Consider the following 12086-nt stretch of genomic DNA (forward strand, 5'->3'; position numbering starts at 1 on the left):
ATACTTTTTATGAAAAATATAATTTATTTTATGATAAGCATATAATCATAGATTATAATAATTAATAAATTGACAAAAATTTCTCCGTAAAAAATAAACCAAAATAGGACAAAATATTTAAAGAGAAACAAACACTGTCTTCATCACCACATCACTTACAAAAAATACTTGAGGCGACGAATATCGATGTAGGAGTTTTGTTCTAACACGGAAAATTTTAAGGATAAAATAGTAAAAATCTTGATCAAACTTAAAGTGCTTATAAGCTAAAAATTCATAAGCTGGGGATGACCAGCTTATTACTTTTGGCTTATTTTTGACTTATAAGCACTTTTAACTTTACAAAACGCGTAGATAAGGCGAAAAGTGCTATAAGCTAGTTTGACCAGCTTATAAGCTTAGCCAAACACCTCTAAATCTTGTCAATAACAATAGCAAATAAAAGGGATTTTTACCTTCCTATTCACTATTTGAAATTTTATTACCCTCCCTACTTAAGTTTCAATTTAATTACATTGCATATACAATTTACCAATTATATATATTTTAGGAATTAAATGGGTATTTCTTTATATTAGAAATTGAATAAAGAATCAATTATTTTCCATCCTTATTCTCTCTCCCTCCTGTGCGCTCTCTCTCTCTCTCTCTCTCCTACTCTCTCTCTCTCTCTCTCTCTCTCTCTCTCTCTCTCTCTCTCTCTCTCTCTCTCTCTCTCTCTGTTCTTTCCCCAATTTTTTTCCCTCTGATGTTCTCTATTTTTTATCCTTCCATGTTGTATATATTTTTAATGAAATTCATCAATGAATTTCAATCGTTTTACCAAAGAGTTTCACTTAGCAATTTCCTTTCATGTTGCACAATTGATGTTCAAATTGAAATTGTCAATCAATAAATTTTGAAGGTGTTTGATTCTCCATCATTGACAGCCATTAAAAAGCTTTGAAGCTTTGACTCAAATTTGATTTTTAAAAATCATTATTTGTTTGGAGTGGATGTTGTTGTAAACAATGGGAATATTATTTTGAATTTATATCTTAATTTTGAAGGTATTTGGTGAAAATTAGATTTGATTTTGGTTGAACGAAGAACACATGACATACATATACTTACGAAATTGTAGTAAAGTTGTAGTATAATTGTATATAAATTGTATTCCATTGTAGTTATATTTTTCTTTATTTGAATGTTGTGTGAAAGTCGAAAAATAATTGCATAATGTATGCATCGTTGTATAAAATTTATATTTAAGTTATCAATACTATCTTTTTACTATGTATCAAAATTGTATTATGAGAGAGTTTTGATTGAAATTTTAGAGAGGAAGAAACACACACCACTTACAAAATATATACAAGTCAGATACAAAATATACAAAAGACATATCGTATAAAATTTGTATGAACATTGCGTTTAAGTTGTAGATGTATTTTAACTGGGTAAAAATAATGTATGAAAGTTGTAGAATTCAAGAGAGCACAATACAAATCGAAGTGTCACAAGTTTGAATTCAATAACATTCTTGCACTGTTAAAGTTCCATACTTAGTAGGTAGCAATGTAAAAGAGAAAAGGGTAAACCAGTGAGGTTACTTCAATAGGTTGATTAGCAGGCTTACCTTATTGAGGGAGAAACACGTTGAGAGAGAGTGATGAAGAAAGAAAAATTGATGAGAGAATCGGTAGTGAAGAAAGAGGAGAGGAGAGAAAAAAGAAAAATAATATAACTAAATCCACTAATTTAAGGCCACTAATAATGGACTGAAATATAATTTGTAAGTAATCCTTATTTAGGGTGGGTAACATACAAAATTAGAACAATTTTGGTAAATAATTTTCAAATATTATATAGGAAGGAAAAAATCCAAATCAAAAACTGCTCTTCTGCTATTTCCCCACTGGTAGCTAATAGCACAATTTTGCGACAATCTGGGCCAAATGAACAAGATAATCAAGCAATCCGTGCCAATGTGGACCTAATGAAGACATTCTCCTCAGGTTAAACTAGCTACTACTGACTTCAAGTCCCCTGCCAAAAACCCAAAAGGAAAGAGGGTTGCTCCCGATATCAGATTACCTCTATTGCTAGTTTATCGTAATGTTCGATTTCAACTCAGCCAAATTGGAAGGCCAATTCTGCACCCAAGACCGAAAGGCTGTCTAATGTGCTAAAAAGTGTTATCAAAGGCGAACAACGCAGAAGAGCTCTAAGGTCCGTTGAGGCTTTAAGCGCAAAGCACAAACAAAGCGTGAGTTCTAATGAAAAAAGGCGCAACGGGAGAAAAAAGTAAAAATATGCATAGTAATCCAAGACTAATCATTATAAGCATGAATAACAAATATATGGACAAAGAAATTGAAAAAAATTCATGATAAAGTAAAATATCAGTTGTTTAAGGTCGCCTTTTCAGGATTACACTCATTGGAAAAGTATGCGTTAGAGCTTTGATGCGACACTAAAACGCCCACAAAGCGAGGCGAAGCGCTCAACGTATTTTGAGCCTCGCTTCAGGGCTTAAGCGTGCCTTTGACAACACTGGTGCTGAAGTGATTGAAGAAAACTACAACTGGAAATTAGGGGACGGGGATTTGATATATCTGCCCAATATATGGGCCTCACAATATGTTGAACAGCCAAAAGTCCATTGTATACCTTTCTGTACCGGGCAAATGGAGGACTGCAACTACTTAAACTTGTGTTCAATTTATGTGGCTCTATTATATGACCAAGATTCTGCTGCATAACAAAATGACAAGCTAAATATTTCAAATTAGAGAACAAGGTGAGGAGCCAACGCACCATTTTCGGAAGACAGAAACAGCGAGATCAAGTAATTTGGAGAGGAAGGGGGGATGATCACAAAAGATGTGCATTGAACAAGTTAAGGGCTATGGGAAAATTACTTCTTATTATCGCTCTGCATGCAATTTTTTAGAATTTAGAAAAGCTTCCTCTGATGTCCATAGGAAAATTTGCAAAATGACAATTTCCCTTTCCTCAATGTAATGACCCTCAACTGCTGAAAATGTAGAAGAACAGTAGCAATGTACAGGCCACCTCAGATGCTGAAAGTCGCAATAGATTAGCCTCGGTGTTGTCTAAATTGGAAGCCAAGACACATACATCTGAGACATCTCTCATGATTATTTCTTGCTTGAAACATAGATGCAAGATATTATGGTCACTCCTGCAACTGCAGCTCCAATGGTTGTCAAAACTTTCGCGACAGTAATGACAGGCTTGCGCGAGGGTATTGATAGCAGTTCCTTAACCTGTGGCAGCGAATCAGTAAACTATGTTCCTTCCAGAAGTTAAGTCTTAGAAACTAAGCAAATAGGAAAGCAATTCATATATTTCTCAATGCACAACAGAGCGCATTCAAGTCTTACTAATATTGTATGATTAAATGCTTGTTACCTCAATAGGTTGCTTCCAGTTCTTCTTGATTCCTGGCAGGTGACCCTTACCAACAACTGCGACAACAGAGTTGTGTTCACGGGCAACTTTTAGTAACATTGATGACATAAACCTGCAGAGAGAGAGAGAGAGAGAGAGAGAGAGAGAGAGAGGGGGGGGGGGGGGGATTCTTCAGATTTGTTAAACGGAACAAGTAATCACTTTCAAGACTGTCAAAGGTCAAAACCAAAATGTCGATTCAATCACTCTTTGTACTTTTGTTTTTATTTGCAAGGCGGGAAGAATGAAGTTACCATTAGCCTGTTTAATTAGACAAATGAACTAATTTGTGCCAAGATTGGACTTCTAAATTACCATTCTGTAGCTGAATAAGCTGAAGACTGATGACATTTAAGCTTAAATAAGCTGATAAACTTTGTATCATCTTTCCTTAGTCCCAGCAAACGATCATAAGTTAGTATGTCAACGACTTTTCTCTTGTTACCACCTTCTCTTTTGGTTTTTTCTTTTTTTTTTTTTGGGGGGGGTGGGGGTGGGGGTGGGGGGTTAGTTGTGCCACCATCAGACATTGATATTTCAAGACTAAGGAATATACTAGAGCAACAGTGCCTTTTTCCTTGGGAAAGCTAGAAGTGAATGGAGGAAGTAATAAGCAATGAAGCTCAGGGAAAAGTAGAAGTGAGCAAAGGAAATGATAAGCATGAAGCGCGGAGGATTCCTGGGGAAAACTCTCTCATTATCCCTATCACTAAATGAGCACAACTGAGAGATAGAGCACCACCCTCATGCTCTAGACCTTGCACAAATATATGAGTCCCTGTACTCATATTAATTCTGATTATACAAGTACATATGAAAAGGCATCGTCGAACAGCCTATAACAAAATGTATCCATATCAAACTAAGAGAAATATCCAAAGACATATGAAGCAATTAATCAGTGTATTCTCAAAGTTTTGATCTGGAATAACTTAGACAAAAGCCATATAATTCTAAAATCCTAAGTACAGATACCAAACTTGACAGTAAGTGCCTGAGTTCAAACTCAAAGCCAGTAAAAACAGATTTCATAACACCTTGAATTCACAAAACAAAACCATAAAACAAGAAAGCAGCAGGCCGAACTTGTATCATACCAACAGACCATGCATGTGGGTTTTTTTTTGTTTTTTTTTTTTTGGGGGGGGGGGGGGGGGGGGGGGTTTTGGGGGTAGGGGTCGAAGGTCAAGAGGGCACTAACTGGTCTCGCTCATGAACTAGGGTATCCATAAGAGTTGGGAACTTCTTGCTCATTTCTTGAATTACAAGAGTCAACATGTCAACATCATCCATTTTCTTCAACTGCTCGCCAAAAAGTAGTTTGGTATAAGCAACATAAGATACTCTTCTTCAAAAATCAAATTACTTTATGCAGAGAGAGGCAACCTCATAAAATCTTATGCAAGGAACCTACCATTTTGACGAGATCTCCAGGCTTCGGTAAAAACACTGCTTGGAATAATATAGAGTATAACAATTTTGTCTTGTGCCAAAGTGGCATTTTTGCCCATGTTCTTCGTAATGTCACCTGTTCATAAAATAGAAACAACAATTCATTAAACGGAAAAACAGAAGGAAAACTTACGATAGAGAGCAGGAACAGTGAATATGCGAAACTGTTTCTTTGTTCTTCTTTTTTCAGGTAGAAAACACTACCAAAGAAAGTGTAATTGTAAGCTGATAACATCATAAAAGCATTAAGAAACTTCATATTTTTATACAGATCCTGCACTCCATGAAAGTGGTACTCTAGTGTGTCAAAAAGAACGAGAGAGATGAGAAGGGACGATACGTTTCTACTTTAGCAACTCTGATGTTCACCAGACACAACATGAAAGCAACCTCAATAGTGCCATGATCACAAGAGATATGTGGCGATGTAAAAATATTATCCAATTACAGAAGGGATGCATGTGACAACTTTAAGACACACAAGTAAACAAAAATTCAACAATGGAATGAATCAAAACATCTTACTTGCACAGGACGGTCACCAAGAATCACTTTCCCACCGTACTTCATTGCTTCATCATACGCCACACGAAACTCTGCCCCAGGAAATACCTCAAGCTTGCTAGCAACCTAAAACGAAACATAGATCCAATGAGTGATCAGCATGTCCAGAGCACCAATGGTAAGGAGCAAAGCAGCACTTCCAAACTGTAAAGATAGACTTTTGAGATAGGTCATGCCTTGGCGAGAAACCAGCTGTACAGTATCCCAAATGGATTTTGATTTTTCTTCCACATCTCCACCATTTCTCCCATGGTTGGTACCTGGCCATCTCAGAATTGAGAATATTAGTAGCTCACCTGAAGAGGAGAAAGTGAAGATCCACTATAACATCTCGCACGGTACAAAGTAATACAGCTAAATGATACAAACACTAGGTAACATGAAACTATTCAAATAAATGATAAATCAAGCAAGGACAGGATCACAGAATATGCTTATTTGTTTCTATAACATAGAAATTTAGAAAAAGTAGGTGTTTGATATGTCTGCCAATTAAGACATTAATACCATGATGCCGAAAAAACATATGCACCGAAGAGCGAGAGAGACAGAGAATTGTGTTCTCTGGCATAGCTTATACCAAAAGGTCATTTCACTTTTCATCTGTGTCCATGACCGAGATGACATAACAACATACCCACCATCTGATACACCCTTGATTCCTTGAATGTATCTGGACTTTTTCCATGACTCATGGCCAGTCCACTGGAACATGAATTACTCTTATGGGCTTGATATGCCTTAGTAAAGTCAGGACAGACATGTTTAAACCTAAAACTTCTAATAAATAAACAAATTGCAAAAGATCAGAGAGAGAGAAAAATGGCAATCTAACATGTATATATGAAGTACTAAAGTGAGACAAATCAAAAATGACACCAGTTAGACACGAACATATGCTGTCTACATATGTCTGTATGTGCTAAATATGTACACCTTTATACATTAGTTACCCAAAATGCTGGATATTCTCCTAGCACGAACAAATTCTCTGTTACCAAAGTTTCTGCAAACTACGTAAATTCTGAAATGATAAAAAAGGAAAGCCTGCTAACAGAATAAACAATTCCAATACTTATAACACTAGCTACCAACTGCTGGATTTTCTCCTAACACGAATAAATTCTCTGTTTCCCAAAGTTCTGTGCAAACTACATGACTACTGAAATGATAAAAAGAGTGCCTACTGATTGTAAGACTGACCTTTAAATCTTGAGGTGTGAGTACACCCACTCGACCTGAGCATAACTCCAAGAAGACAACCTATCATCAACAACCCAGCATGAATCAGACTGATGTTCAAAACGTAAAAAGGATTGAAATATATAGCATGCACCACAAGCTGCTATGCATCAACAGATTGTTAGAAATATGACCTCTGGTTTCAAGAAATTGATCACTGCTTCAACTTCTTGGCAGGATTCCTGTAACCATGCATAGTAAAGTAAGATGATCATACACCCTTTATAAGTCGGTCTGTTTTATAACATGTTTTTCTTTAATATGAATGATTAACCCAATAAAAAATCTATATCATACCACCTAAGCAAAGAGAAAGGAGCAAATAGGAAAGATGAGGCACGAAAAATGGAGAAAGTACATATTCATACAAGCTCAGTTTGCAAAGAGAAAAGTTTATAGAGGCATGGGAACTTAATCAAAATCACTTTATATCACGTCTTCTACCATTCAACTTTAAGAATTTTCAATTATATTTTTCAATTTAGCCATGTACAGCAGGTGCTGAGTCAAATCCAAGACTAAAAGACATCTCAAGCAATGCTCACAAGATATCTAACAATCCTATGTTGTTAGAGCATCATTTCAGCAAACAATTATTGATGAACTACTGATTCTCTACTACGGGAAGCATGAATTATATCAAAATAAAATTCTAGACTTAAGAAACTTTCTGATGAACTACTGATTCAGTCTCTACTACGGGAAGCATGAATTATATCAAAACAAAATTCTAGACTTAAGAAACTTTATGCCGTAAAAAAGTTCTTGAAGTGTGAATACAAAAATCACCTGGACCTCCTTATAAGATAATGCTAATAGAATTACCTAATAATTGCAACAAACCAAAAAGATAATACGATTTCTATCACCTCCTTCAACTTAAAAGACGAAAAATATGTAAAACATTCGCTCTTGACACTTTACTTTTCACCTCTCTTTGTGATTGCTAGTTGCATGAAATAAACTTATAAAGGATGAATATGGACATTGCTCACTCAATTTCCTCTATTCTGCGATTATTTCTAATAAAACGATTAAAGAAGTAGGGAATTTACCGCAGAAACGTGAGCAGTGCCAACAACATATACATCACAAATGCCTCCATCCGTAGAAGATTCACAAGTGAGCTTCATTACAATCCTCGACAATCCGTCCGGCAAAACCTTCCTTTCATATCCTTCTCCTTCACCTGCACAATTAGCCGTTTTTAGCCGAAATTATTCAAATTTTAGCCGCCTCAAAATCAACTTATATTTAAATAAGGGTGCTCAAAGCGGCTACCTGCTGTCATTTCTACACTCGCCGAAGTTACCTCTTCAATACTCGCCTCCGAGCCTTCTACACTCGAATTAGCACTTCCTCCTCCATCAACGTGAACAAAATCCTCCAGCACCGACGCCGTCATCGGAATTGAGCCCATTTTAGCCGGCGTACGGCTCCCGGTTGTTGAGAATGATTTATAGTTTAGAGTTCCGCTAGGGATTACGACGGAATATTTAGCTCGGAGAGATTGAACCGGTGAGCTGAGCCGGTGAAGGTGTTGAACCGGTTTGACTCGGTCGAGTTGAGAAAGGTGAGTTGGCGATGGCGAGGCAAGCGACGCAGCATGGAGGGTTTTAAATTGTGTAACCGTTTACGTGATTCTATTTCTGGTTTTGTATTTATACCTTGCTTTGGACACACTGGACACGTTGATTACACGTGGCAAGAGGGATGTGACTGGATTGTTTGCTTTGTCACACCTTTCCTTTAGTCTTAAGTTTTGCATATTTTAGTTTGATAGATGTTCCTTTTAATACTTGTGATGTCCGAATGAGGTTGCTATATTTCGACCAAATTTCATAGGGGTTTTTTTACCTATATTTATTATATTAGAAATTTATTTACCCTTATTGTTTAAATTTTAACTTAATTATAAGTTGATATACAATTTATTAATTATATACAAATTAGTATTAATGAGTATTCCATTATATAGAAATTGAATAGGGAATTCCTTCTTCGCTCTCTCGGTGTCTGTCTTTGTCTCTGTCTCTCTCCCATTCTCTATCAGTATTCTTATATTAATAGCTTCATGTGGATTAACTGAAGAAATGATACTAATGTTAAGTGGGAAAAAAAAAGATTAGTACCTAGCAAAGTTCTTGCTTCAGATCCTATGAAAACGACGAACTAAATAAAAAAGAAATTAGCTCTGATGAAGAGAATCATTTTAGTTATCATTCTTTTAGCTTTTTGGAATCAATAAATAAAGTAGTATTAATTAGAAGCGAGTAGATTGAATTAAAAACTATGTTAATCCATTAAAAACTCCATTGATAGCCATTAAAAAGCTTCAAAGCTTTGAATTCGAAAATGAAATTTTATGAAATTATTTTTTGTTTGGATTAGGTGTTGTTGCAAATGATTGGGAATATCCGTTGGAGTTTATATCTCAAATTTGAGACAATTTGGTGAAGATTCGTGGTGGGTTTGGTTGAAATTTCATATTGAAACTCGAAAAAGAAGACATGAACAAATTGTATATATTTTTGTATGTCGAATATAGAAACAGTATACAAAATATCTACAACTTACATAATTGTATATAAGTTGTATATAAATTATATGTAAATTATAGTTTTTTACCGGATTCTGTACAACATAATGTATATTTATGTAGTAGATAAATTGTAGATTGACCGAATTTGTATATATTTTGTAAAAAACTTTTGTTACTTCATGTAAATATGAAAACTTAGACAAAATCGGATAAATAAGTTTAAAATCTTGTATATATATGAAAAGGTCCCATTTCACAAGTACATGCTATTTCGGTTAGGTAACAATAACTCTATTCATTGAGGCTTAAATAGATGACCGGAAATCACCTATTTAAGTTTTATAGTCAAATATATCAAAATTGATACATTTACTCGTATGTAAAAGTGGAGTCAGAATTTTAACTTTATAAGTTCTGAATTTTGGAACGATAACTTTAAATACTAATAGATGAATTTCAAATTTATTATTTATCCATAATAAATAAATTTTAATACAAATATACTGTTTGAACAAAAGCTATTAAATTCAATCAAATTTGTAGCAGAACTTTTAGCTCGTACGACTTTGCAAAATTGAATTCGAGAGTCAGAGTTGCCACAAATAGCCACCTTTATTTGATCCTAGCAGGTAATAAACACTTCAGACTGTCGATTGACACTGTATAGTCGCTGTAAAAATAATAGCCAAAAATATGTATAATATATATATATATATATATATATATATATATATATAGAGAGAGAGAGAGAGAGAGAGAGAGAGAGAGAGAGTTTCTGACGCGAGCTAAAAGTGATAATACATGTCACACCCCCTTTTCCCGAAGATAAGGAGTTTTTCCAATTAAAGTGATATTATCGAAATGAGATTATTTATTTAATTAGAGTCGCCACTTTGGAATAATTATTATGGTGTCCAAGTCACCAGTTTATTTTAAAATCCCAAATCGAGGAAATTGACTCTATTTACAGTCCGCGAAACACAGAAGACCGAGTAAGAAATTCTGTTAATCCGGGAGAAGGTATTAGGCATTTCCGGATTCCGTGGTTTTAGCACGGTCACATTAATCATACCTGGCTTAATTAATCGTTTAATTATATATCTTTAGAACCTTTGTGTATTTTACCTTTTACCACTTTAATTTATGGCGTTTATGGAGTTATCTTTTTGAAACGGATCAGATGTGTGTGAAACCGTTTGATTTATTATGTCAAAAATCATGTCACGCGTACGTGTAAACAATTGATAACACGTAATTATTGTTCAGATTGTTTGGCCAAAGTCGCACGATGCGTTCCTTGATTTATTTTGGGAATCGTAATTATGTCACGCGAACGTGTACACAATCACGATAATAAAATTAAACGCGCCTAAAACACCCTACCAATATTTATAGGTTGATTAAATTATTTTTTAAAAGGTTTGAGGTTTTTGTGGAAAGGTCTCGGAATTATGAGATTATATTGTGGATAAAACAACCGCAGATGCAGGTTGAAGGTTCTAGCCTTAGTGAAAAGAATTTATAATACATTCGTGGTAACTTGGAATTAGTTGCTGATTAAACTATGAAGATAATGTCGTGATTTAATACATGAACACAATTTACAGTTTTAAGTCATATAATAGGTTCACGTTAGATTAATAGTGATGAAGATGATTGGCTGAAATTGATTACATGATTTCTGCCTAATTCGTTACTCCAACGTGGGCTAATAACTAGGACACCATTATGGACTCAATTGTACTAGACCTTGACACGACCTCCAACGAGTCAAGTAAATTGCATATGAGCCTTGGAGTGAAGCACAAACATGCTAACCCCTTTTAAAAGGGGATTTTGGCTATTTGGCATGATATAACAACACACTCATATAATTAGCAGAAAAAAGTCTTAGTTTTTTTGGTAACTAACTTTTTATTAATCACCAGTAAACTTTACAAATTACAATAGCTAGCTAACACAGCTAAAACTATCATATTTACATGATGCTCTTACTCTTCCTATTTTTTTTAAAATCTATATCTTTGTACTATATCAACTATTCTAGGAGGAGCTCGTACACAACAAACACAAGCTATCTCTTTGGCTATCCTCTCCCATCCTGTACTTGTTTTCTCAAAAATTCTTCTGTTCCTCTCAATCCATATACTATGTACTACTTCAGAATATATCATCTTGAATAGTTGAGCTTCCTTTGATTTGCCTTTAGCTCTCTTGATCACCTCATGCACATGTTGGTCCCAGGTAGCTGCTGCTATATTTTGATTCTGTGTCCAGTGCATCAGCTTTTGCATCACTTTTTTTTGTATAATCATACTCCACAAAGAGATGGTCTCTTGTTTCCTCTTCTTTCTGGCATAAACTGCATTTGCCTTCTACCTGTATTCCCCATTTGTTCAACCTGTCAGCAGTTAGTAGCCTATTCTGCATTTGCAACCACACAGTGAACTTAGCTTTTGGCCTTGCAGCATTCCCAAACATCAAACACTTCCATGGTATTCTTGGTTGATCACCTAGTAGCTGAAGGTATATATGTTTAATGACCCTTTTTTCCCTACAAATATGTACATTGTTCTGTTCTAGTAGATGTTTGGCTTCTATTATTTTCCTCACCATCCAACTTGCTTGTTGTGGAACTTTCACTTACTCCATTTGTTGTCCTTTCATATAGTATGCATGAATCCACCTTATCCACATCCTATCCTCTTTCTTTGCCAAATTCCAGTACAGTTTGATTATGGCTGCCTTGTTCCAGATTCTCATATTAATGAGGTTCCATCCTCCACTGCTTTTAGGATAGCAAACTCTTTCCCAACTGATGAGTGCTTTC

At 35.1% G+C, this 12086-nt stretch overlaps 1 protein-coding gene across 2 annotated transcripts; it reads right to left on the bottom strand.

Moving 5' to 3' along the window:
- LOC109227397 (traB domain-containing protein) lies at positions 2890 to 8343 on the bottom strand. Of its 2 annotated transcripts, XM_019392540.1 has the most exons (10): positions 7996 to 8343; positions 7770 to 7903; positions 6849 to 6896; positions 6676 to 6735; positions 5649 to 5732; positions 5434 to 5538; positions 4871 to 4984; positions 4658 to 4758; positions 3418 to 3529; positions 2890 to 3272 (listed from the first exon to the last, which is right to left on the bottom strand). In XM_019392540.1, the coding sequence occupies exons 1-10, from the start codon at positions 8132 to 8134 to the stop codon at positions 3144 to 3146; spliced, it is 1026 nt and encodes a 341-aa protein (XP_019248085.1). In that variant the 5' UTR covers positions 8135 to 8343; the 3' UTR covers positions 2890 to 3143. The 2 variants fall into 2 exon arrangements, with proteins under 2 accessions (XP_019248085.1, XP_019248086.1); XM_019392541.1 differs by lacking the exon at positions 2890 to 3272 and having other exon boundaries at positions 3418 to 3473.

Source organism: Nicotiana attenuata, chromosome 6 (assembly GCF_001879085.1).
Source record: "Nicotiana attenuata strain UT chromosome 6, NIATTr2, whole genome shotgun sequence".
Classification (NCBI taxonomy): Eukaryota; Viridiplantae; Streptophyta; class Magnoliopsida; order Solanales; family Solanaceae; genus Nicotiana; species Nicotiana attenuata.

What these genes read in the sequence shown, in the direction of transcription:
- LOC109227397 (XM_019392540.1), bottom strand. Translation starts at nt 8,134, where the DNA reads ATGGGCTCAATTCCGATGACGGCGTCGGTGCTGGAGGATTTTGTTCAC. An exon ending in TCACACCTCAAGATTTAAAG is followed by an intron (nt 5,733 to 6,675) that starts GTCAGTCTTACA and finishes TGAGATGGCCAG; the next exon opens with GTACCAACCATGGGAGAAAT. An exon ending in TTGGTGACCGTCCTGTGCAA is followed by an intron (nt 4,985 to 5,433) that starts GTAAGATGTTTT and finishes TTTTATGAACAG; the next exon opens with GTGACATTACGAAGAACATG.